At 51.4% G+C, this 26,949-nt stretch overlaps 1 protein-coding gene across 13 annotated transcripts in view; it reads right to left on the bottom strand.

Moving 5' to 3' along the window:
- The window catches only part of SPATA13 (spermatogenesis associated 13), a 279,726-nt gene that overhangs the window by 15,125 nt on the left and 237,652 nt on the right, over nucleotides 1–26,949 (bottom strand). For 3 of the 13 annotated variants that reach the window (XM_081551006.1, XM_081551008.1, XM_081551010.1), the window contains exons 1-3: nucleotides 19,683–20,280; nucleotides 1,003–1,139; nucleotides 124–303 (exon numbers count right to left, since the gene is read on the bottom strand). In XM_081551006.1, the coding sequence (XP_081407132.1) occupies nucleotides 124–303; nucleotides 1,003–1,139; nucleotides 19,683–19,818 (453 nt within the window). In that variant the 5' untranslated portion in view covers nucleotides 19,819–20,280. Of the gene's footprint in view, nucleotides 1–123; nucleotides 304–1,002; nucleotides 1,140–3,411; nucleotides 3,498–10,221; nucleotides 10,356–19,682; nucleotides 20,705–26,949 lie in introns of those variants that run through there. The other 10 variants (XR_014071491.1, XM_081551012.1, XM_081551009.1 and 7 more) reach the window with 7 other exon arrangements.

Raw genomic sequence — 26,949 nt, 5'->3', positions numbered from 1 at the left:
GGACAATGCTCCACCACCCACCCTGACCACTGAGAGGTCTGGTTCAATGGATGACAAGGAAAGAGTGGCCCTGGCACTGCTGCTGTCCCGCCCCGCCGCCCCCGGAGCCAGGAGGACACTCACCCTTACAAAGCTGGCCGGGAACCAGGCCTCCCTATCTGCACTGCGGCCCCACCACCAGTCCTTGTGCGAAGCCTCCAGGACTTGGATGACGTCCCCCGCCTTGAAGCCCAGCTCCTGCTCGTCCATGGTCACGTGGTCCCACAGGGCCTCCGCGCAGACCACGCTGCCATCGCCGATCAGCTGGAATGGAGAGGTGGGCGCTCAGCACCAAGCCCTGGGGACCTTGAGGCCCCCTCCCCCACGCATCCACATGGATGATGCTCAAGCACCTGATGTCACAGGACACGATGGGGTAAAGAACCAGGGGGGCACCCTCACGTGCTCTTAAAGGAACCCCTGAGCCCACTCAATCCATAAGTCAGTCACCCAACAAGTGAGACTGTCTGGACTGTTCACCCCTCAGCGGTTTCTGAGCCTCCAAACGGGCTCCAAACGAGCTCTCAAGGCTAGAGGGGCTGCTGCAACTGTAAAAAAGGGCTAACGATGCTGAAGAGCAGAAAGAAGCCCGGAGAAAGGCGTGCTTCACTTCAGCTCTGCCACCTGCTAGCAGGTCGCTCAGCCTCTTAAGTCTCCAAGTGTTTGCCAAAAAGTGGACAGTAACTAACGCTCGCTGCCCACAAGGGCTGTGAGACCTTTATAAAGGTAGGCAGGGCACTGCCTGGACCGAGAAGCCCTCTCCAGGCGTCATGATGGCCTGCTGACTGGGAGAGGCAGCTTCGGTTGTCTGCAACACTTAATCACATAAATCGCCCTTGAAAATGCCTAACTGGAGTTCTCGGTGTTAGAATACGTTCACTAAGAAATAACCAAAGAGACAAGTAGGAGGGGATTCTGGGCCCAGACACACCAGCCGCCGCCACGTGGAACGGACCCCAGTACCTCGTTGATGGCCAGCTGCTCCCCGCCCGGCTGCAGGTATCGGGGGTTGGCCCGACACAGGTCCTCGTAGCTGAAGTCCTCCTCGCTGCCGTTGTCGTCCACTAGGGCAGACGGCTCTGCGCCTCCATCGGAAGAAACTGAGAGAGAGAGAGCGACCGTGTGGTTTAAAGGACGCAGCTAACGGCAAAAACATAAGGACAAAACCTGTGAGCTCTGAGAAAGCACCCTCAAGGGAAAGTTGTCATTTTTTATTCTACTCCAAGTTTAGAAACCATTAGAAAACGTCTACTGAGCTATTATAATCCAAAGATAGCAGCTGATGCTAGGAGGAGCCAGGGCTTCATGTCCCAGTCGGTGGGAAGGGGACACTTCGGAGACCACTGTGGACGGTGACATGCAGGGTTATTCCCTGAGTCAGGATACTGAGCAAACAACGTGTGATGTACTTGGAAATTTGTGCTCCAAAGTGATGTAAAAGATGCAGTGTTTCTAAATAAGCTTGAGGAGGAAAACAAATTTGAAAATTTATGTTTCTCTCTCTCTCTATATATATATATATTTTTTTTAAGTGTCCTGTTGCCATGTTTCCCTGCAAGGCACAGTGTGTGCTGTTGAATCAGGAGGTGCTGAGGGTATCCTAAGTGGGGCCAAGCAGCTGGGCTTCCTGGTCGTCCACACAGCAAAGGCTGGGGCTCACGTGTCACAATTAACAGTGACCCAGCACCTTCTGAAGATGAGGGCAGCGACCTGGCCACTCCTATCTCCTTTCAGGATGGTGGGCTCCTTGCCAAGGCTCATCTGTCACCAAACATCCCTGTGAGAAGGACAGGGCCTCCTGGGAGAGGGGCCTGGCTTCTGACTGTGGACACATGTAGCTGCACTTGGACACTAGGACCTCGAACAAAGAGGGACTGGAGAGCAAGGAGGGGCCTGGGCAGGGGAGTGATGGGTCCCTGGTACTGCAGACAGAGAACAGGTGTTAAGAGTCTGAATTCAAGCCTGCCCCTCTCCAGGAAGGGAGCCCAACCAGACAGCCCATCTCCCTGAGCCCCAATCCTTTTAAACAGTAGTCTCTTTTCTTTTTGGAGAATTAGATGAGATAATGTGTGTCAAGTCCGTAGCATCCTTGATTCGTAGCTGGGATTCGCTAACAGGAGTTGCTGCAGTGAGGACATCCATGTTCGTGGGCTGGGACGCACAAGAGCGACTTGGCCACAGCTCGAAGCAGGTGGGGGTGTGGGCAGGAGACCAGTTGCGGGAGGTGGGTCAATTGAAGCAGGAGGGACCACAGTTCTCCCTCAGACAGACGGCTGGCGGGCAGGGACTGGGTGTGAAATTCAAGGACATGCAGGTCCAGGTAATGAGGGGGCAACAAAGAGGGTAAAATCTACCCGGTTCAGAAAATCCCAGGTTACTGGGAGAATTAACAGAAAAGGGAGTCAGGGGAGGAGCTGCGGTGGGGGCAGGAGGAGGGAGGTTGGCCGGACGGTGATGGTGGAGGGAGAGCCTTGATGATTCTTTCAAGGACCCACCAGCTGGAATCTCCAGTCACTTCATGCTTGGAGACAGGTCTATTTCTAAACTGAAGAAGCTGTTTTTAAAAATGAGATTTTTGAAAATTATTTCTAACTTTTTAAAAGTGGGATATTTCCTATTCCTTACTTTGTACCGAGTCTTCGTGACCTGAGTACATCTTACGTCCCCAGCCCATCCCTCTGGATAGGCCATGTTGCAGGTGCCCTGCGGACACCTGTCTACCCAGGGCTGGGCCCCCTGCTCTGCACACCAGGTCCCAGCTCTCCTCGGCCCTTCCCTCCAGCCCTGCTGCTCGCTCAGGGCACAGCTCCCACGGTGCCTGCTGTGTGTGTGCATTTGTGTGTGTATGTGTGTGCCGTGCGGTCACCTCTGCCCTGTGCTGTATCACACTGCTCTGCAGTTTTTTCGGGGGTGTGTCTGGGGGATGGGGAGAGGACCTGGAGGAGGCAGACACATCTGCTCTAGGCACATGAGTCTTATCAGACACCAGGGAGGCAACAGCGAGCCTGCAGCCCACCTCTAACGGAGCTCTCGGGGAGCTGCCTGACCACAGCGCGGTGTTCACGGCTGACTGGGGAGGGGGGACCACACCACCCCAGGTCTGTCAGAGCCCCTTGTCCTTCTCCCCTCATGATCTTAACTGCCTTCAGGATCTTCAAGCCCCTTCTAAGTCAATGGGCCCCTGTGCTCCTGTACTACGGTTCACACGTATTTCAGGGAGTGGGGTTTCTCCAGTGTCTGGGTGGGAGGGGTGGGGGCAGATTCTGATGCTCTGTCTGCACAGAGCAGGGTTCCTGTCACCCCACATTCCTGCCCTTGGTTCCCGTCACCCCACACTCCTGCCCTTGGTTTCCTGTCACCCCACACTCCTACCTTTGTGAGAGTTTCCCTTCTGAGGTCAGAACTTCTTGAGGGAACAGGCGGGGTCTATTCTTGTACCCCAGCACCCAGTGTAGCCCCTGGCATGCAGAAGGCACTCAATAAATGAACGGCAGACTGCTGGTGAGGGAACTCAGGCTCCCAGGAGTTTAACTCCTCCTCTGGGGGCACAAGGGTCGGTGGAGGCGGGGTACACACCCAGGTCTCCCTGCCTCCCGTCCCCACCACCCTCTCCAGCCACACCCTATGCAGCTCCAAGGCTGACTTCTGGAAGCATGGTTCCCTCCTGTGCACGAGAACCCCAGAGCAGCAACCAACTGCCTCAGTGCAGATTCCTCTGCAGGGAACCCCCATTCCCTTCCAGTTAAATGCCCCCCTCCCCCGCAGAGTCCACCCCTCTGGGCAGACCTCCCCGAGCCTGCCTGCTCACCAGTGTCGCCTTCTCACCGAGGCCTGTGTGTCACCTGCTGACCCAGGTTCACATGCGGCCTTTCCTGGAAGTTAGTATGTGTCCCTCTTTCTCGTCTGGTTTTCAGTGATGACTTTTTATTTAGGGCTGTTTTGTATGATATGGACCTACTACTGATTCTCAAAATGCACTTCCGCAAAATTAGGAGAGATTAATACGTTGTAATAATGAAAGAGGAACCTTAATTAATTAGCTTCCTTCCTTCCTTCTTTGAGTGGTAAAAAACACATAGAATGGGCCATCCCGGCCATTTGTAAGTGTACACTTCAGCAGTGTTGACTACATTCACATGGTTGTGCGACCAACCCCAGAACTTTCTCATCTTGCGAAACTGACACTGTGGCCCCACTGAAGACTGACGCCCCTATTCACTGGCAAAGATCCTTCCACCTTGTTTCTGAGCTCTGAACACTTTGAGCTCTGAACACTTTACACCCGTCACTGAGAGTATTCCCACAGTGATTTTGTAGCTGGCTTATTCCCTTCAGCACAATGTCTTCAAGGTTCACCCACGTAGTTGCCTGTATCCGATTTCCTTCCACTGCATCTAATACCATCTCGCTTTCTTCATCCATCCCCCCATCCAGGTGCATTTGGGGCGCTTCTGCCTCTTGAACATGGCTGTGCGGACACCTCCTCCAGGTCCTGCTCGGATTCTCCTGGATGTGTGTCCGGAGGTGGGATGACCGGGTCGTATGGTAATCCTACTTAGCTTTCTGAGGACCTGCACGCTGTTCCCCATGGTGGCCGTGCTGCTCTATGTCCCACCAGGAACACTCAGGCTTCCAAGTCTCCAGGTCCTCGCCAGCGGCATCATTTCTTTTGTTGAATAAGTTATTTTTGTTCAGTCGCTCAGTCATGTCTGACCCTCTGCGACCCCATGGACTGTAGCAAGCCAGGTTTCCCTGTCTTCACCATCTCCCTGAGTTTGCTCAACCTCGTGTCCATTGAGTCGATGATGCCATCTTAACCATCTCATCCTCTGTCATCCCCTTCTCCTCCTGTCTTCAATTTTTCCCAGCATCAGGATCTTGCCAATGAGTCCACTCTCTGCATCAGGTGACCAAAGCATTGGAGCTTCAGCTTCAGCATCAGTCCTTCCAATGAATGTTCAGGGTTGTTGAATTAAATAGGTGTGTGAAAGCTATGTTCAAAAAGGACCTTGTGAACGGTGAGCAAAGACTGTTGCAAACTGAAATGGAAACCTCGACCCCTAAGACAGAGGAATCTGAGAGGGGACATGCTCCTCTGTCCACTGTGCCCTCACAGCTGTGGCCACGCCCAGCGGGGACGTCCTTCAGGTCTAAAAGACCTGCACACTCATGACAGCACACACGCCTTCAGGGACAACTCTGGGACAGTGGAACAATCATGTGCAGACATTCTACACGTGTGCAACGTGAACTACCTGTGCTTGCTTAATCGTCATGGTCAATATCCCCTGGAAAGGCAGGCATCCCAGGACTCCAGGGGCTGTGCCTGGCGGACCACCTCCCCTCTCACCCGCCCACCCCTCACACAGTCTCATCCTAAGATTCAGACCCGAATTCTTGTCTCCCCCAGGCTCTGCTTGCTTCCTGCATGCACCGATCTGAGGAAACCCCACCCACCCTTCCAGCCCTGGACCAGCTCGGCTTCAGGAACATCCAGAAGAGACCACTGTGGCCAAAGTGGATGTGCCTTTGTAGTCAGGACTTCTGCAAACACGGTAGAGACCATGTGAGCTTATAAACAAACGCCAGTGAAGAGCAGTGTCCACTCCCCTCGGGAGGGTGACAACTTCTGTCTGGACCAAGATTTCACGTCTGTGAGGAACAAAACCTGGCAATGGGCCCTCCAGGTGAGTTTTCAGGACAGGACATGTCAATACCACCGCCAGTGAAGAACGTCGGACTGTAATACGTGCCAAGGACAAGGCCCTCCCATAGGACCCAAGTCCCCCTGACAGCACACAGGCCCCCAGTCCCTGTCCCAGGGGAGTTTTTCTCATGACACAGGTCTCTCCCACCTGGCTTAATTTTGCAGATTTAAGGGCTTTTGCTCAGAGTGACAGAATTTCAAAAGCACAAGAGCTTGCTGGGGTCCCAGCCAGGCCCTGGCCAGAGCTTCCCCGAGACCGCCTTTCTCTTACCTGTCACGGGGGGTTGGGGAGGGCAGGTGACAGGCGAGAGGAAGGTAACAGCTGACACAGTGGGTGTCATAACTGGGCACCTGCCATGTGGGCCACACAGGTGTGGACACTCAGCACCCGACGGGCAGAACACTCTACGGGGGGGTTCCCACTAAAACACAGGTCACTTCAGAAAAATTCCTGCACTTGGAATAATCCATTAAAAATACATATTTTAGGAAACCTGCTGACCCCTCAGGCTTCCTCAGTTGGAGATAAACTGTTCTCATTTCCCATCTTAAGAGCAAAACAGCAAACCTGGGCGGGTGAGCAAGTAGCCTGTGCTCAGAGCCCAGGGTGGACTTGACAGGGTGCTGCTGCTGCAGGGGGCTGGACCACCGGCCAGGTCCCTGCACCTAGGGCGGCCCCTGAACCATGAGATGCCAGAGAGAGTGCAAACACGGACACAGGGGGCCTTGATGTCAGAACCACCCTCCCCCTGACCTCAGGGCCACTCCCCCACAGTGGTCCCCAAACACCCAGGGTCCATGGCTTCCCATCCTGGGCTGGGGGTAGGGGTGAGGGTGGGGAGGGTTCAGAAAAACACAGACTCTGGAGCTGGGCCAGAGAGCCAGGGCCAGAGAGCCAGGTCCTCCAAGGGCCGGGGGCGGGGGGAGGAGCAGGAGGGGGTGTTTGCAGAGAGTCTCTTTCCAGAGCTCAGTTTCCAAGCAATTCTGACGCCTGGCTGTATTCAAGAACCACGGGCGCCCAAGCTCAATTTCCTCAACCCCAGTGCAGGGACCTGTCCTGGGAGGTGTGCTGTGAGACTCGTCTACGCAGCAAGACAAGCTGGAGGGCGGTGGGTTCGGATCTGGCTGCTTCAACACCTCGGCTTCAGCCACTCTGTGCCAGCGAGTGTTCCCTGCTCTCAGCAAAAAAAAGGACACAGTCTTTCGGTCCACACTGACTGCTCCACCTGGAGCGACACCCCACCCAGAAAGCCCATAAGTTCCCCCTCTGCCTTCTGGGAGGCCGAGCTCTCACTCCCTGGTGAGGGGTGAGGTTGGGACTTCGTGCTCCTGCCTACATTCCCCATTCCCCTGGCCCACCCCTAGGCGGCAGGAACAGTCTCTGCCTCTCACGTCCTAGAAGCCTATTAGATTTACCCCCTTTAAAATGCTCACCATATTTACACTATCCTTATATTTCAGCAGCTTCACTGTAACACCCTCCTGAGCTGTTCTGAGTCTCTCATATCCACCCCTCCTGCCCCAGCACTGATCTCGAGGGACCAGGAAGCCCGTGCTGGTCAGCGTCAGCTCACACCTAGTTACAGGAAACACCCTTCCTGATCAGGGCTCAACCTGACACCATCAGGACGGTCCCCTTATGCCTCACCTAGACTTTCAAACCATTCCACACACAGGGCAGTGCTCTGGGAGTCTTCTAAACACGTCAGTGACAATACAGTCAAAAAGGGCAGTAGACTTGGATGCTCTGCCCTCCACTGATAACCCTTCATGATGCCCACGGGTCTCCTGGAAATGCCCCTCCAAGAACAGAACTTCACATCTGGATTAGACTTGGGGCCTTGCTACCCTTGATGCCCGAGCAGTGACAAGGGTCACACCAAGATAGAGCTTCATTTATACCAAAGCCCCCAGAATCTCCCCATTTATACCAGTCCCCCCTCAGAACTGACTCCTCAGAAAAGACCCTGATGAGTTGGGAGTTGGTGATGGACAGGGAAGCCTGGCATGCTGGAGTCCATGGGGTCACAAAGAGTCGGACACGACTGAGCGACTGAACTGAACTGATACCAAACCCCCAGGTGCCCTGTTCCTATAAAGGGTTTAGAAAGCTTTGGCTCAAACCACGTGTGAGTATTTTTACTTCTCAATTTAAAGGCAAGTCGTGCCCTGTGCATCCTCCATGCTCTGTACCCCCTGGCGAGGGGCCCTCGGAGCCCTGAGGTGGGTGGGCTGGGGTTGGGCCTTTGTGCTCCTGGGGGCCCAAAGGCGGGACAGTCTTAGCCCCCGGTGCAGACCTGGGTTCAGGCTCTGGGTCTCTCAGTGTCCTGCCAGGAGCCCTGGGTTCTCCCCTGGGCTGGTCCCTTGGCATCTGTCCCCCCTCAGCAAGCTGCTGCTACTCCTCGGGCTCAGCTCTGACAGTGGCTGCCCGGGCCTCTGCCCACGCCCCACTCCTCCACTGCGCGCCCCAGCAGCTGGTGCCCACTGTAACCCCCTCGGCTCCTGGCATTGCCTCGCAGGCGGGCTGCACCACCCTGGGAAGGAACACGGCTGCTTTCACCACATGCCCGGGATGAACTCCATGTGTACCAGGCCCTGCGCTGGAAGTGTCCTGGAACCATCACTGTCTGTCAACACAGGAGCAAACTGTGGCTCCAAGAGGTGAAAAAACTGCTCCCCAGTCATGGGGCTGGAATTCAAGTCCTGGTCTGTCCGGCTCCAAAGCAAGCCTGCTGGGCACATGCTTGGGGCCTCGGCCTCAATGACCATGGCCACAGGGCAGGACTGCTGACCGCCCACCCTCCCCACCCGCTCCTGCCAGATCTTCCTCCGGGGGGCCACCAGGCTGTCCCTCAAGGTCCCCGCCCACTCGGGGCTCTCATCTGAGACAGAATCCCCCCACTAAGCAAGCTCTCCACTTGATTCTCCGCTGTTGCGTCTGCGGTCATTTCCATCACGTTTACACACATACACACTTAGCACAGCTGGTACATGAGAGACAGCGCTGGGAACACACGGAACCATCAGGAAGAGAGGCAACCCCAGCAGAGCCCCCTCCTTCCTTCTCTTGGCAGCCAGGCTCAAAGGCGGGCAGGGCTGGAGCCTGGAGCCCGAGGGCACTTGGGGAGGGAGGGTGCAGACCCCTCGCAGGAGGCCTGGCCAGCTGCGCTTCCCAGAGTGTCGGGCTCGGCACAGGGGCTGAACCCGGCCTCTCTTGGCCTCCACACATACACGTAGGAGGGAGGACCGGGCCCTGTGCCCGCCCGGGGTGGAGGAATGTGGGGGGCAGGCTCCATCGGCCGGCTGCCCTGGGGTAAACACAGGCACACCCCCCAACCCAGGAGGCCGGCAGGCAGCCAGCTCTCCTCCACGTAGGACCTGGGGCCAGCAGCCACTCAGTGACAGGCACAGCCACTTGGCGGGCAGGCCTGAGCCCTGAATGCAGAAACCACTGGGCCACTGGTTTTTTTTTTATGCTGAATCTGCGTCAGTGAAGCCCTCACCACACCCCTGTCTGTGCTTGGCCAGCACAGGGAGCCAATCGAAACACGGAAGGCCAGCAAGAAGCACAGAGTACTCAGTGCACTGCGGGGAGGCCCCCGCTGCCCTCCACTGTCACCTGTAATTCCCATTCTTCCCAGGGTGAGCGACTGGAATTCACTGAAGACAAATACTGAGACAGCACTCTTCTTTTTTAAGCATCCCGTTGCAAGATGTGTAGCAGTCAGCCAGAATGCTTTCCATGAAGCATTTTTCTTACTTCTTAAGAATATATGGGTTCCGGGTGATAACCTGGTGATAACCTCCTAGTGTGAGAGAACCACCTTTCTAGTTCACCTAGGAACTAGTCTAGTGACAACACTCACAAAAACACTGAAAAGCAACGACGGAATAAAGCCCAAAATAATAACTGAGTCCTGGGTAGTAACACTTTTTGCAAACAGTCGACTGTTTTTCCAAAATCGATTCATACCGTTAAACCTCACACACCCCAAATTAGCAAGGAACACCATAATGGACCCCAACAACAATCCCCTGAATAAAGAAATTTCATGTAACAGAAGCAAAGCCTAGCACAAGAACCAGATCCATAACTCATAAAGAACAATCCATGCTTGACTCACTATTTTCTATTTCATACCAACGGCTGCATAACTCAAACCAGCCTCTGATTTACTGTGTCCGCAGCTAGAACTTCTGAAATGAGTTTGAGCAAACTCTGGGAGATAGTGAAGGATAGGGAAGCCTGGTGTGCTGTAGTACCTGGGGTCACAAAAAGTCAGACATCACTGAGGGACTGAACAACAACAACAGCTACAACTGCCCTCAGGACTCCAGGTCGGGACAAAAGACTTGCTCACACACACACACACAGACACACACACACACACACCTGACAAGAGGCAGCAGACAGAGCCCTGCAACTTGCGAGAACAGAGAGAGGACTCAGCAACACGGCCAGTCTGCACACGTACCCGGGTGAAGGCTCTCCAGACTCCAAAATCTTGCCATTTCCCCCCTCGCCACCATCCTCGTGTTTGGGAAACAGCTGCGTTCAAAGCGAGGCTGTGAGGTGACTGAGCATCGCAGAGGATCACACAGGCTCTGGCTGCGGAAATGCAGAAAGCGCTTATTCACTGCTGACGCCTCTACCCGCCTGGCCAGAGCTTCACAGCTCACAGTGCCTGCGGGCGGCTGAGCTTGCAGCCCAGAGGGGACGGTGGGGAGGGAAGTCTAAACGCGGGCCAGACGGCCGGCCAGAAACCTATCAGGGGCCCCCAGAGCCTCCGATGCCAGTGACAGCAAGGCAAGGCGCCTGCTGCTTTTCATTATAACCCTGAAGCCTGACCCCCAGAGAGTTTGCAAGATGTGAGCTATCACACATAGCACGGATAGACAGCAAGCCCTACTGCAGAGCACGGGGAACTACATTCAACATCCTGTGACAGACCACAATGGAAGAGAATATGAAAAAGAATGTATATAATAATACGTATAACTGAGTCACTTTCCTGTACAGCAGAAATTAACACAACATTATAAATCAACAATACTCCAAATAAAAAAAGAAAGAAAAGGGCTCAGGGAAAAAAAAAAAAAGGACCTATTTCACGGAGGAAGAAGCATAGAGGCCACTAGGTTCAAACCGTAGCTGGGATCCCATGCTCTGGTGTGTCAAAACCTTCAGCTTTGACATCACAGTTATACTAACTGCAAGTCTGTGAACTCACGTTAAGAGAGATTTTGTTTAAAAAATATTTATGTGTGAATATGTGTGGCTTCTATATAAAAAGCATATGCATATCTTTTACTGTATAAATCGGTTCTCTGTAGTGAAGAAAATTGTTCTTTCTCTGAAGAGGCTCTCTCTAGATGACGCGGGTCACTTATTTCCTCTCTCATTTTTGGTTTTTTCCCAGTTGCCTACAGTGAGCAAGTCATGTTGTGAAACGACACCTACTAACAAACTGCTTCCTTCCATTTCCTCAGGACAGGAAGACGCTGACTTTTTAACTTCACAAGGAGACGACACACGCAGAGTAGTGATCACATGGTCGTCCCTCAATAAACGGCTGAAAACTGAGCCCATGTGTGCAGGCTCAGGGGTGACCTGAGCTCAGGACCCCCCATCTCACTCCACCAGCTCAGACCTTCAGGGGCTCCTGTCTGGTCTATACAGTGGAGACAGCCAGCCTCCCACAACGCTCCCAGGTTCTTGAGAACGTGTGGGGATTAATAAACAGGACTGCAGCTGCTGTCACAACCCGAATCCGCAATCACTGGCTGGTTCCCAGACTTCACAGCACGAGGGGTCTATGGGCAGAGCTGCAACGTCAGCTAAGACACCCACCCCGACCATGTGCTTCCCCGGAGGCTTTTCTTATCCTTAATTATCTGTGGCTGTTTCTACTGCCTCAGGGCATCCCACTCTTAAATCCAGCTAAGGCTTCAATAAACTACAAAGAGGCAAAACTTGCACACATATGAACACACACACACACTCACACACACTACACTCACAACACTAGACTGGTTTCAAATCTATCCCATGCAAATATATACTTTTAAATATTTATTTGTCTGTGCTAGGTCTGATCTATATGTGGGATCTGGTTCCCCGACCAGGGATTGAACCCCAGCCCCCTGTACTGGGAGCTCGGAGTCTTAGCCACTGGACCACTTGGGAAGTCCCCCGTTGCAAATATTTTTAAAAAATGAATTAAAAGAGTCAAATTTTTAAAAACGATTAAAAGACAGTCATTCACTAGGAGCATATGTGTCCTTAATTAAGGCGGCGCTTCATTGCAGGAGGGACTCAAAAGACTCCTCGAGGTTGCTTCTCAGAGCAGCTCACTGTCTATGAGGTAAGGTTGCTTCCCATAGGCGCCAAGTCCAGATTACAACACCCGTGTCACCTTGTTTAACACAGAATGCCCCATAAGGCCACAAAACCCTCTTTTCACAGTAACACGTACTACCACCCCAAAGGCTGTGGTCCAGGGACCAGCAGCACAGGGTGACCGGGGAGCTGGTGGGAAGTGAACCCTTGGGGCCCCATCCCGGCCCGTGGAATCAGAGCCCGACACAGGTCTGAGAAGTGTTAATTCAGAAATGAGTGAAGCCCGTGGAACGCAAGGGTGGACCTGGTTTTAATGAAGAAGTGAAACACTGAATGCTGAGATACAAAGCAGGGAAATGGGGGAACTCATTCTGATGAGCACCCTTTCTCTGGGAGCCTGAAATCAGTAGGAGACAAAGGAAATCCAGAGTGCTTCCATTTTCTTAAAAAAAATTATTTTTTTGTTGTTAAAATTGCAAGTTTAAAAAAAAAAAAAACTTCTCTTGGCTGCATTTCCTTGGCACTGTCTTAACTTGGGTCCACAGCTCACTTTCACTCTCCCTGAGCATCTTCTTTCCCAAGGACTTTTTCTAAATCCAGAGATGGGGTCAGGGAGATTAAGGTCCTTGGGATCTTAGGATTTTAAACCAAAGGCATTCACTGAGTAAACTTACTTTACTGAGCACACACTGAAAACAAACATAAAGATAAAAAGAAGGAAAAAAAGTAAATAAACAAACAAAAACTGCATTTAAATGAGGTATTTCCTCAAAGGAAGATGAACCAACAACACTTCTAAGATATTTTTGGAAGAACCTACAGAGGCAGTTTGACTTTAAGATTTAAAAAATTCTTTAGTGATTAGAGTCTATATTAACCAGATCAATAAGAATATTGCAACAAAGACCTTAAGCACAGCTGAAGGAAGTCTTGATCTCCTCCACGATCTACCCCCAACCCCCACCCCTGGGAACAGTCTATTCTCCTTGGATAAGATGCTGCTACAGGGTTGGGACTAGGATGTCACCAACCTTGACTACTGGTAGAAAGAATTAAGAAAAGGATTGAGTCCCACTGGAGAGCAGAAAAACCCCAACTGTACAGTAATATCAAATATTTGGAAGTCAGAGAGGATAAAATAAAAGTTGGAATCACACAGGATGTTATGATCATGTTTACTCTACAGATATAGAAGGAACTCAGGCTATTTTTGGCAGACTGGCCCTAAGACCCACACACAGTTACACCCATACGTCTGGAAAAGGAGGGGGTAAGTTAGTGGTGGTGCCTCTGAGTAAACCAGCACTCATCCCTTTACCCTCCAGGACGGGTTCTTGAGATGACCAGGTGGTTGTTAAGGCTGCACTTAGCTCCGAGTTACTGGCATCTCCTTAAGTACAAAATGGTTCAGGTCTTCTTACATAGCCACCTTAGGATTTGGGGCGGAAAGGTCACCAGCATTGGCCATCTGCTCGGCAACTGATGTTCCCAGCTGCTGCTTCACCAAAGCTGCAGCTCCCTGCATGGCACAGAGACTCCCTTAACCTGGGAATATTCTAGAACCTCCCCCGCCCCAGGATTGGGTACCACCCCACCACCAAGACCTGCAGGACAGCCACAGGGTGGTAGGAGGCCAAGGATAGGCATGTTGTGCCCCGACCAGCACTACCGCCAGCTTCAGAGAGTGAGCTGGAAGCTGGGACACGTCAGAACGGAGGCCTCTGCCCCTGCTGGACTAAGCCCCAGCCCAGATCCCCGGTGAGCACCCAGAGCCACGAGGAACACAGCAAGGGCTCTGAGTCCACCCAGTGGCTGCCCTCTCTGCTGATACCCTAAAGCTGGGATGGGGTGAGTTCTGAACAAGAAGTGATCAGCTTCACCTACCATGAGTTACTCAGACTCATGGGCTTCCTTGTGGCTCAGCAGTAAAGAACTCTCCTGCCAATGCAGGAGACCCATGAGAACCAGGTTCAGTCCCGGGTTGCGAGGATCTCCTGAAGGAGGGCATGACAACCCACTCCAGTATTCTTGCCTGGAGAATCCCATGGACAGAGGAGCCTGGCAGGCTACAGTCCAGGGGTCACAAAGAGTTGAACACAACTGAGCGACTAAACAACAACTCAGACCTACAGTACCCTTGTCTATTAGCATAAATAATGGAGTGTCCAGAGGGGTCTCTGTATTCTGAATGGATTACAGACAGACATTAGCACTAATCTTACAGGCCATGGTTACGCCATTTTTGAGAGAAGCAGAACACAGAACAGACACACTCAACACAACACATAACGTTTTCTAGCGCACACAGTCGTACAACAAACTGTAGACCCCGTTTTAGTCAGCTGTCTGCTGGCAGGGGGCAAGGCAGGCCCCACACAGGTCTTCCTGAAACACTGCTCAGCAGCCAGACTCCTGACCACAGAGGGCAGGCTCGACACACAGGAAACAGAGCGCAGGTGACAACAAGGAGCAGTGAGAACCGAAGGCAGAGGGTAAGACGTGGGTCTTCAAAGCTGCTGCTTTTCCACCCGAGATGCTGAGGGCCTGCCCACACTAACTGACAGAAGATGCTCTCTCAATGCCTTAGTGAACGCCACCTCACTCCAAAAACACCCCAAAGACACAACTCCGACTACAACTTTTAGGCTAATTCAGAAACAGATCCAAAATTCTCCTTTAAAAGGCAAGGTGCCGTCTCAAGGTGACGACCGAGGCCTGTCCCATCTTCTGTAAACAACCACGTGGGGTTTTCATCATTCAAGGCCTGGGACACATTTCAAACATAACAAGAGCAAAACAGAAAATGGATGAACTTCACTTTTGTCTTTGTTTTAATAAAAGGCAATTATTAGGCGTGGCCTTCAAAACTGACACACGGGTGAACTTCTGTGCACAGAGACAAAATAACTTTGTGTTCCATGCCAGAAAAGCACAGCACCTGGGAGACAGGGAGTGGAATGGGAGCAACGTGGGCTTTGGGGTCTGTCTGATCTGCTCTGATCGCCAGCTTCACTGTCTTATGACTTAAGTCCCACTTAGCTGAGTGAGAAAAAGCATGGCCTTAAAGTTTTTAAGCCTCAGATTCCTCATCCACAAGACAGGGACAGGCATACAGGCCAGGCGCTTGGCTTGGTGGTGGTTTGCTTCATGTTTATCTCTTTTGCGCTCCTCCTCTTGACTTTTAATATTCTTTCTTTTCCTTCTCTTTTTTAAAAATATTGTAGACGTACAGTTGACTTACAACGTTGTGTTAGCCTCAGGCACATGGCAAAGTGATTAGTGATACACATACAAATAAATATATTCTTTTTCATAGTCTTTTCCATTACCATTTATTACAGGGTATTGAATATAGCTTCCTATTCTTTTCTTTTTAAAATCCAGTTTCTGAGACTTGGCATTAGACGCATGGTATTTTGAAAACTTTTTAAACTCCGTACTTGAGAACGATTGGAACAAATACATGTGTTAGAACTGAGAATGTTTTAAAGGTTAGAAAGATGAGAATTTCAAGAGTTTGATGGAAAAACGTTAAAAAAAAAACAACACTTCATGATGTTTTTCTGAGACAGGAAGAACACTATTTTTCTTTTTTTTTAAAAAAAACAAAAACTCTTGATTCTGGGCAACGATAGGGCTGAGATAGCAGCCAAGGCTGCTGGAGCGGACAGCTGTCTCAGACTTGCAGGCCTGTGGTCTAAGGGCCTGACGTCTCCATCTGCAGAATCGGCTCCAACAGGTGGCACCCTGTCCTGGTTCTAAATCCAGGCGTCCACACGTTCTCACAGTGCCGTCAGCAGGGAGAGACTTCAGCCAGGACAGTGTCAGTGTCTTCAGGCAAAAAGAACAGAATCATCTCGATTCTTCAGGCAAGTGAACAGAACAAAATCATCTTGATTCACAAATAAAAACACCCAGTGCCCGTGATCCCGGGCAGGCGAGCCTGAAATGGGATGGGAACAGCAGAGAGCCAGACCCGGCCCCGTCCACACCTGACCGTCAGGGCTCCACTGTCCCCACCTTTCAACCAGCCTTCCGAGAGCTCCGCTACAATCACCCTCTCCAACGGAGCGGAGCAAGGACCAGACGACTTTGTATTTTCTCTCTGATTCCTCTTTGAGAGAAAACTTTAGGAAAGCAGACGCAGACAGAGGTTATCCGGAGAATAAGAGATCAGACAAGGTTTTCTGGTGCGGCTAAAGTGATCTCAAGGCATCACATGCTCTCAGCACCTGCTATTGCTTTTCTTTCCTTCTTCCCTTTTAACAAAAAGTTTAGGCATTTCTAGGACATACTTTGAGAAATCTTTGATGAGGCCTGAAATTTGGGGTCAAGAGAGTCAAAAGAAAACATTCGGTCGAGTTACCTTTTGTCTCCCCTAATAACCTGAGTGTCTGCCTTTTAGAGGGATTTAACTGACATTTGGATAATAATTAAACAGAACACTGTCACACATGGACTCTTGGGTAACTCCTAGGGCTGTCTGTACACATTAGATTAAATGACCTGTCAACAGTTAAACTGCTGGTTACTGAGGCTGAGTTAGTAACTCAGAACTCTGGCTGCAAATACAACCCATCACTACCTTGTCACCAGAATAATGACTGCTTCTCTTTACTGCACACTTACAGCATACTCGACCATTCTCACATATCTGTGGACAATAGTAATATTTCCTACTGATAGATGAGAACATTAAGACTTGGGTGTGAAATGACTTGCCAAGGTCAATGAGGGACTGGGACTCAACTCTGTTTTGTTGACCCAAATGCTGGTTCATAAGAAAATCAACTTTCGTAACAATCACTAGAATAAAACAACGCCAGAATAATAGATTATAAGTAGGATCATCAACAATAAAAAACTAAGGCAAAAGGAAAAAAAAACTATTTTTTTTGTTTTGACCACGTAAAAAGTTAATCTAAAGAGTCTTAACAAATTTACTAACTTGACAACAAGACTTTTCAAAAAATATGACTCAGTAATTTCTTATTGCTGTTGTTTAGTTGCTGAGTCCTGTCCAACTTTTTGCAACCACATGGACTGTCGTCCATGGGATTTCCTAGGCAACAATAGTGGAGTGGGTTGCCATTTTCTTCTCCAGGGGATCTTTGAGACCCAGGGATCAAACCCATGTCTCCTGCATTGCAGGCAGATTCTTTACTGCTGAGCTAGTAATTTCTTAAAATTTATTTGATTAAAAAAAAAAAATCAGAGCTTCCCTTGTGGTTTAGACGGTAAAGAATCTGCCTGCAATGCAAGAGGGCCCCGATTCGATCCCTAGGTTGGGAAGATCCCCTGGAAAAGGGAATGGCTACCCACTCCAGTATTTTTGTCTGGAGAATCCCATGGAGAGAGGAACCTGTCAGGCTATAGTCCATGGGATCGCACAGAGTCGGACATGACTGAGTGACTAATGATTAAATTGCCCCCACTTTCTTAATGTTGGGGCATTACATCAGAACTCTAAACCAAGGAATGGAACTTTCTGGTATATACTTAACATGACTATTTCAAAAATATTTAATAAATATTGATATGGGCCTATTAATGAACTTTCACATATGGTAACATAAAGCCAAGATAATTTTTAATATGGTAGCAAAACAAATAGTTTTTAATTAGTCCTAACACTTAATAGGAAATTTTCAGCTATCAAATCAGAAAACCAACACGGATAAACCAAACGGATAGAACCCCTCCACACTCGTACACAAGGTGTGGACTTTTCCCCACAACCTTGCAGACACCCTCTGTGCATCCTGGCTCTGCCCTCCCACTGAACTGAAACTGTTTTTCTCAAAACCAACCAGTTTGTGGGCTTCCCTGGTGGCTCAGTGGTAAGGAATCCACTTGCCAATGAAGGAGACATGGGTTTGATCCCCGATCCTGGAAGATCCCACATGCCACGGAGCAACTAAGCCTGAGCGCCACAACTATTGAGCCTGTGCTCTAGAGCCTGGGAGGTACAATAAGAAAAGCCACCGCAATGAGAAGCCCATGCACCGTAAGGAGAGAAAAGCCTGCACAGCAACGAAGACCCAGCACAACCGAAAAAAAAAAAAAAAACCCAGTAAGTTCCTAATTGCCGCTGGATCCATGGAAATGGCTCGGAGCACTCAACCTGACCCTCGCCACAGGTGACATGGTAAGCACTGCCTCCCTGGGGCTCAGCATCCTTGGACAACTGAACACCACTCACCCATCTGGCCATTCCATTTCTATCTCCACTGTGGATTTCTTTTCCTTCACGGGCCCCCCCAGTGCTGCCCCCTCTTCTCACTCCACACACACCCTGCTGGTACCTCTCCCTCACTGGCCTAGAGAACAGCCAGCCATGTGCGGACCACTCCTACCCACCTCCACCCTCATCAGACCGCACAGTGCAGGCCGGGTGATGAGATCTCCACCCAGCTGTCCCACCAGTGCCTCCAGCTCCAAGGCCTAGAACGGACCTGAGCCCTGCACTCGTGCGCTTTTCTCCTACGCTCCCCTTCACCCGAGTGCAGGGGGATCTGCCCCCCAAACATCCACACAGTGGCTGGACTTTCAGGTCTTTGCTTTTCCAAGAGAACCATCATGTTCCTGGTTAAGGGCTCTGTCCACTGGTTGTCTGCTCTGTCCCCAAGCAGGTCCACAATCTAGCTAGTAAATCACTGAATGTAAAGCAAACCACTTAAAACCCCTCCTGTGGCTCCTGGCTGCTTCCAGGATAGGCCCTGAGCAGGCCGTTCCCTCCACCCGCCATGGTCTGATCCCCGGTACAGACCCGCAGCTCACCCCGCTACAGCCACCAAGTGTGGTCAAGCTGCCTGAAAGGCCCACGTCAGACACAGCACAACCACATGACTTCTACATACAAAGGTGCGGTTGCCTCATCGGTGTCACCCCCGAGGACCAGAGGTCTCTCCCACATGTGATCACGGGGCGGGGATTCTGCACGTGAGACCACGATGTGTCAACTGTGATGGCCAGTTCTGGATGCTTTTAAGTGATAATCAGAAGCATTTTGAGCTCAGAGTTCCCAGTTTTTCCACATTTTATAGCTCTCAATTCTCATCTGACTGAAATAATTTTTTAGCAATTCATCTTTATCAAGAGTTCAGTTTTCTTAAATGTGAGTCTCTTCCGAGTCTCACATTTACATTTCATTTGCTTATGCAGCTGGACAAGCTCCATGACCGCAGTAATGACCACAACTGCCAGAGCCAGGCTGCAGCCATGCCCCTGACTCCCGGTAAGGACACGACCCACCCATGAGAGCAGTGGTGGGTGCTGTGTCAACCCCCTCACCCCTCAGCCATCCCAAGCGAGCCCTGGGCAGGAGCGGGCACCACCTGCACCGAGGACACATCCCTTTGGTTGGGTTAAGAAAGCTTCTGAGGAGTGATCTGACCCTGGGCTTCTCAAGCAGGCTCTCCTCCTCCCGATCCTGCCCTCTGTACAGGCTGCTTCCCAGCCTAGAATAAATACACCTTCTCCAACAATAGACTCCACCTAAGTCCCGCTCAGCCTTCAATCTCAGCTTTGGTGTGGCTTTCCCGGGAGAGCCTGGGACTCCCTGGATGGGATCTGCTGCCCCGCGGTTACACTCACCTCCTTGGGTGCTGCCGTGGCTTTCCGGGCCTGGACACCTGCCAGGAGGTTCTGCGAGCTCAACGTCTGGCTTCCTGGGACCCGCCAGTCTGCACCCCAGGGCCCCTCTTATCACAGGGCACCTGTGTACACACATGTGTCATGCACGGCAGCATGTAACTGTGCTCTACGCATTCATACAAATGAGGTCTCTCCTAACCCAAGGGCGAAGCGAAAACTCAGCTTGATTTGGGGCACCCTGCTCAGGTCCTGAAAAGCCACTCTTTATCTCCTAGTGGCATATCCTGCATCATTTCCAGGTAATATTAAGCTCATCGACTTCATAAGGGGGCTAGGTAAGCTGGCTTCTAGAACCGACACTAGTTTCTAAGTGGGGAAAAGAAAACGAGCACCGACACAGGATCTCCAGGTCTGAGCTATCAGTGCAGCCCGGCCCAAAATCAGCTGAGAGAACGGGAAGTTGCAGACGGAACAATGTCCCCGAGGGGTCACCCCAGCCGCTCCTTGAAAGTGCTGGGCTTCAGGGGCGGGGGCCTCTGGACACACGCCTCTCCCAGGTGGACACACCAGCCTTGAAACTGTGGGGAACGTTCACCTCGCCTGGCGGGGAGAGGGCGACGGTTGGGGGAGCGCACGCAGCCCCTCCCTCCCTGCCGGCCGCGCAGCATGGCGCAGGACCCCAGAGCAACACCAGCACCCAGCTTGCAGGACCGCAGGCTCTCCAGCGCCACGCCCCAGGGCAGGGGGCGTGCGGCCGGGGTTTGGGAGGAGCCCCGGTTCTTGGTTCTCGGCGGCTTCCCCCGGAGGTCTCCGGGTTTGCGGAAAGCAGGGCAGGTTGTCAGGGCAGCGAGCCCAGCCCCCGCAGAGCACCCTGGGCTCAGGGCGGGCTGAGTTGGACCTGCCCCAGCGCGCCCTCCTCCGCGGACCGCAGAGAGCACAAGGGCAACCCTGCTGTGGGGGCGGGACCGGGGGGGGGGGTGCTGTGCAGGCCACACCCCTTCAGAGTTGGACCCCCGCTCTATGAAGGCCTCTGTGTGTCCTCCACAAAAGGAAAAATGGAGCATTGTGGAGTTCTCACCACCAAGTACCCTATTTTGTAAATTCTTAATCCCCACTCTTACCTCTAGATTTATATTCTTGTTGTAGGCCCTGATCAATTGCCCTGCGGTCTGTAGTATTTTTTCTTGCTTTCTTATTGACAGTGGAACTGGGAATTTTTAAAACCTCAGAGTACCTTTTTCAAAACAGCTCCTCCCTCACCAACCCCTGGCTAGCTCTGATGTGCTTCAGATACGTGGCCTGTTGCATAATTTGGGTTATTCTTTTGTAGAACAAGATGTTTTATGTAAATATATATATATATATCAATATATATATCAAGCTTTTAAGGACTGGATTCTTTGTCTTTTTCCACATGAAAAATGTACATGGGTGGTTATGAGTTTGAGCTTCAGGACTCCCTTGTTAAAAGCTTAAACGATGACATCATTCTAATGAAGACGGATTCTGCCCCGGCTCATTGGCCCTGATTTAATGTCATCCTCTTTCCTACCTTGTGAAGTGACCATATTTCATTCATAAGAAATTAACGTATGAAAATAAAATCAAGCAATAATTTGAGTAAATTTCAAAATATTTCAAAAAGCCATAAAAAGTCCAATCAAGTCAACTCATGCTTTTCTCCACTTCTTATAATTAGTTATCATTGTACCTAACCTGGCCATTTTCTCTCCTCTGTTGTTCTACTTCCTGGGGAACAGTTCAGACATCACTTGGTTTGCCTCACAGGCAAAAACTCATCCGAACTTAACAGGCAGGGTGGGTAGAAAGCGAAGCATGTGTAGACATGAGAATAAGAATTCTGAAGGGCGATCAAACTGGACTTCTGACCAGAACAGGTGGACCAGTTACTGGAAGGAGGATGGCAGGAACAGAAGTAAGCTTGGGAAACTCAGGCTGCCGTGGAATAAGCTGTCTTGGATGTAAGAGAAAAATATCATAAAGGAAAAACGCAGATGCCAGTGAAGACAGTTCCCTAAGAAGAAGTAAGCATGCACAGGCACGGCTGCTCAGACCCAAGGAAGACCAAGGGGCACAGACCTCATTGCCAATAAAGCCACAGGGTTTGGCCGGCAGCCTCCCAGCCGTGAACTGGATAAGAGCACCACAGTGACTCACGGTGGAATTCTATTATCCAATGCCACACCCGAGCAGTGGGTAAACATGACCCAGGACTGCTCCGTGTCACCTCTCCTCAGACACACATGAGCCTGAGAGGAGATGAGACGGTGCTCTAAGCAAAGGGAGAGAGAAGGGAAAGTTCTGGAAGGGAATGCAGGATGAGTTCACTTTCACCTAAAAGGATTAGGTCTTCACTTCTTAAAAAAATTAAATTGCTACGTTCAAATCTCTACATTTTGAGAAATTGTTACTTGCGGGGCACATCTTGATTTGGAGGTTTTTGAGAACACCTGAGCAAGGAGGAGGAAATATACTGTCTACTATTTTGGAAAGGTTTTATTCTAGGAAATTGCAAACAACTCAGAAGTAGAAAAATTATATGACGAACCCATAAGGATCGATACTTTATCAATCTTTTCCAACTAGTGCCCAATGACTTTTTGGATATTTTAAAGCAAATCTCGAATATATCATTTCATGCAGCAAATATTTAGTATGCACCCAAACGAATAAGGACTGAAAAATAACTACACTATCATTATCATGATAATGAACAAACTTGACAGTAATTCCTTCTCTAAATACTGAGTCCATGTGAAAATGTCCCTCCTCATCTCAAAATGACCTTTTTATAGCTGGTTGGTTGGAGTCAGAATCCAAACAAGGTCCACACACTACATTTACCAAACACAATTCAGATCAAACCAGATCTGTCCATTTGGGTGGCATCTACTAGGGATTCTGCATGCAACACACAGCTCCTGAGCTGGGCACATTCCAGCACGTCAGTGGGAGGGGAACTGGGCCCCCAGGCTGCCCATTCCTGAGGCAGCTGAGAGGCCAGCTCCTGGCAGATGGAGAAGAAGGGGTCTGGGAGACAGGAATGCTGGAGCTGGCCCGTCAGGTTCTCACCATCTCCTGGGCTTCCCAAACCACATGATGGACACGGCAGCTTCTGTTAGTGGGCCGGGGGCCAAGGGGCCCAGGACTCCCGTGGCGGTAGGAGGTCCACACGGAAGAGCAGATGTCCTTTCTGTCCTGGGCGGCAGGGTCAGCTTGGTCACTGGGGTGGTCCCCCCCACCGGACCTCTGGCTGTGCTAAACTTATCACAGGATCCCTGGGGACAAAACTGACGAGTGACACCATGAAGGTGCTGCTTGATTCGTGGGGCAGGGAATCCCCAAGTCTGTGGGCAGAAGGCACACGTGAGCCACCACCACAGGGATCCGGGGATCTCGCTCCATGCCCAGATCTAAACTGGTTCCGACTCAGAGCCTCCTCCTGAGGCAGAAGCCAGATGACCGTGGGGTGGGGGTCCCATTTCTACAACCCTTCCTTCCCGTGAATTCCTTAGTGATGGAGCCCCCAGGAAAGGGAGGTCCCCCAGCTTCTAAGCGACACTCTGTCGGAAATTTCTGACTGAGAGGAGATGGCCTCAGTAGGGGTTGTGCATGTGGACGGAAGTGAATGGCTTGGCCGAGGAGCCCCTGGAGGAGCTTGTGGGTTTCTGGACTGCTCTGGGGAGGATGTGACTGGACATATCAGAACACACCCCAGCACAGGAAACCACCCATCCCATGGGAATCCACTGCAAACGAGGCTGTTTAACAACCGTGTGACATGTCCTCCCCACAAATGCCCATCTTTGTTCCTGGTCATCTTGATGCTGACTCAGCGGGTTCAAAAAATAAAATGGCCCTAGTGGCAGAAATGGATGCCAAGCCTGGGCTAAATAAACGACGGGTGTCCCCTCAACAAAGTTAATGATACGGTGCCTTGAAAGACCCAGACGACTACTTGTGGGGAGCTGATTACAGTGGACCCTTTTCACAATAGGTGGTTTGTCCTTCCTGGAAGAAATACTTATTCTAGATTTGTTTTTGTTTGTCTTGCCTATCAGAGTCCTGCTGGAATCTCCCCGGAGGGGTTGCTGTTCAACGCAGTGCAGAAACGAAGGGGTCAACACGGGGGTTCACGATCACTTAATGATACACTTGCAAAGTGCTTTCTTTCCACCCAGAAACTCTGCTCTGTCAAAGCTGAATCTCCTCCCCTGAGAGAGGGGCTCCTAGCAGCGTCCCAGCCCTGGTGCCACTGGCTCCGAGCCTGGGCCGGGCTGGTGAGCCTCCTCGTGCACGAGGTATGAGCACTCGGGGAGCACGTGGTGTCCTCTGTGGTCCTTGCCACCAGCATTTCCCAATTGGACAAACGCGGCAGCCTCCAATCAGCCTCCCTCCTCTGGCCTCGCTCCCCAACGGCATTGCTCTCTGAAGCCCAGCTGGCAACAGCTTCCACTTCACTTGGAACAACCCTGACTCCTCGAGACCTGAGATGCCCTTTCTATGCAGACTCTCTCTAGCCTCTGGGCTGCCCCAGCCTTCCCTGCCCTGGACTCCCGAGCTCCAGGCACCCGGCCTTCTCGCTGAACCTCAGACACACTGAGCTCCTGCCTGACCTGGGCATTCGATGCTCCTTTGCCTGGGACCTCTGCTCCCTCAGATCTTCGCTCCCTGCTCATCTTCCAAATTTCAGCTCCAAGGTCACCTCCTCAGAGACATTAGGTCGCCCTCCACCACGCCCACCTTCACCTTCTCCAGAGGCTCACTAGTGCCCGAGGGAGCCCCGTGTATCCACTCACTGCTTCTGTTTAAATGCGGAAACATTCACACTTCTCAATGCTTTACTCTCTGCTTTAGTCCAACAGTGACAGTGGTGCCTGGCTCAGAGCTGACGCTCCACATATTTTTCTTTCTTGTTGTGTAGACTGACAGGTTTTCAATTAAGAGGGGAATAAAGGAGACCATGATGACTGGAAGCAAGCAGGACCACTGCCAGCTCAGAGTCTTGGAGAAAAGGCTTGGAGCACCTCAGAGGGCAGAGATAAGCACCAGGTGCCGCGAGGGGCAGGGGGTCTGGAGCACGCAGGGACCAGACGTGCAGAAGGAGAGACAGCACATGTGCCCCACAGCCAGCTGCAGAGGGGAGGCACGTCCTTTCCTGGTATTGCACGTGTGCAAGCGTGATGTCTTTGTGTTTTCTGTTTCCTCTCCTCCCACTTCTTCCCACTGTGAGATGCATGTGCTGCTTTAAGTTACTTCTGGCAAACAGTGGTGGGCCTGGAGGAGGGAGGCACCTGATCAGAGGCCTGGGACTTGGAGATGCCAGCAGTGACCGGTGAGCCTCTAGGCTGCTTCCAGGGAAAGACTGAGAGGGTTCTCATTAGATATGGAATTGGTGTGCCATGTCCTTTTAAAAAACAAATGCCTGGGAATTCCCTGGTGGTCCAGTGGTTAGGACTTTGAGCTTTCACTGCTGAGGGCCTGGGTTCAGTCCCTGGTCGGGCAAGCTGCATGTGCCACCTCCTCCCCTCAAAGAACACCCTCCACCTGCTTCACCCTTCTTCACGGTGCCCCTGTGGTGTTACAGCTCCTTGTTAACCCATCATCCCTGCACGAGGACCTGGGAGATGAAAGGGGCTTTGCTGTGCTCCCGACACATGGCAGGCCCTTGGCAGACACTGAATGAATGAATGAATGATTTCCCTGGAGGAATGACCTTCCTCCATCACAGTCGGGAAATCCACATACCCGCCGCCTCATCCCTGGAGGACCCAACCCTCCTCCCCGTCCTCGTGCCCTGAGTTGGTGGACCCATCACCTGAGCTGGAGGGCTGAACCCCTTTCCTGGGACTCTGACTCCTGAGTGAGTGACTCAAGGACAGATGCATGGTGTCTTCCTCGGCTCCTTCCACATGGCTCCCCAGCTCCCAGGGGCCACCCTGACTGCCAGGCGTTTCCTAGATGCATTTCCAGCCACCTCATCAATTTTGGGGACACTTGACACCCTCCCAAGACAGTCTCTTTTTGCTCCAGCTAGGCAGGGTGAGTTTTTGCTACTTCTCAACAAAAGAACACTAAACTCAAAACAAAACAAAACAAAACATGGTTCCAGAAAGCACAGAAATAAGCTGTTTGTGTAAGTACAGGGTTGGAGGAGAAACCATCCACATTCCTACCCGCCTAACTACAGTATTTTCACTTTTGCACACTCGTGTTAAACCTTTGGCTGCATGTGAGCATGCTGCATAGGGCTGCAATCATGGTTTGTTATGGGCTGAATGTGTACCCCCCAAAAGATGCTGAAATTCTAACCCCCAGTACCAGCGAGGATGTGTCCTTATTTGGAAACAAGCTCTTCGTAAATGATCAAGCTGACACGTGGTCATTAGGACGGTGCCCTAATTCTTTAGGGTACCACGTGAAGATGAAGGCATAGATCAGAGAGATATAGCCAGATGCCAAGCTCAGGGGACTCGAGGCCGCCAGGAGCCAAGAGACAGCAGAGGGTCCCCACCTCAGGCCTTGGAAGGAATCTGCCCTGCTTCCAGCCTCCAGAAAGGAGACAATTCTGTCCTGCTGCTGAAGGGGTCCGGTTTGTGGTACTCTGTGACGGCAGCCCTAGTAAATAAACAATATATGTGTGACTTTATTTCTTTTTTTCCCTCACTTTTCTCACATTACAGTGATCACTTTCCCTGTTGTTACAGACTTTTTCCTGATGACGCTGTAAGCTGTTTTGAAGCGGTCACCCATAGACGCCGGGCTCACTATTCCACCAAAAGTGGACACTTGCTTCAACTTCTTTCCATCACAAGTAACGCTGGGAAGGACATCGTGCGCTCAGAGCCTTTTCTCTCCTTGTAACAACTTTCCTGAGGTACATCACCAGACGCTGATGACTGGGTGGGACAGAAGGGACTGCTGAGCAGAAGGATGACTGACGATGCATTTGTCACCGGGGTCCCCAGGGCAGTAGGTTTGAGCTCTGGGTGGAATGAGTGCTGCTGTGTGTAAAGGGAAGGAAGGAGGTACTGGGCAGAGTGAGGGTGCGAGCCGGGTGGTGGTTAGGAGAGCGGGCGGGAGACAGAAGAGGCACAGATGGCAGGTGGGCAGGCAGCAAACTCCTTACGAGGCTGGAACTTGATTCCAGTAACCACAGGGAAGTTCGCAGGGAAAGAGCAGTAAGAACCGAACAGGAATAGGCGCTTGGAACCAGTGTAGATGGAAGCCGGGCCCAAGGAGAGGC

Source organism: Giraffa tippelskirchi, chromosome 12 (assembly GCF_054371585.1).
Source record: "Giraffa tippelskirchi isolate mGirTip1 chromosome 12, T2T-mGirTip1v1.2.pri, whole genome shotgun sequence".
In the NCBI taxonomy this organism is placed as follows: Eukaryota; Metazoa; Chordata; class Mammalia; order Artiodactyla; family Giraffidae; genus Giraffa; species Giraffa tippelskirchi.
Note: the sequence above shows the minus strand (reverse complement) of the source record. Positions and strands in the feature narration are given on the sequence as shown.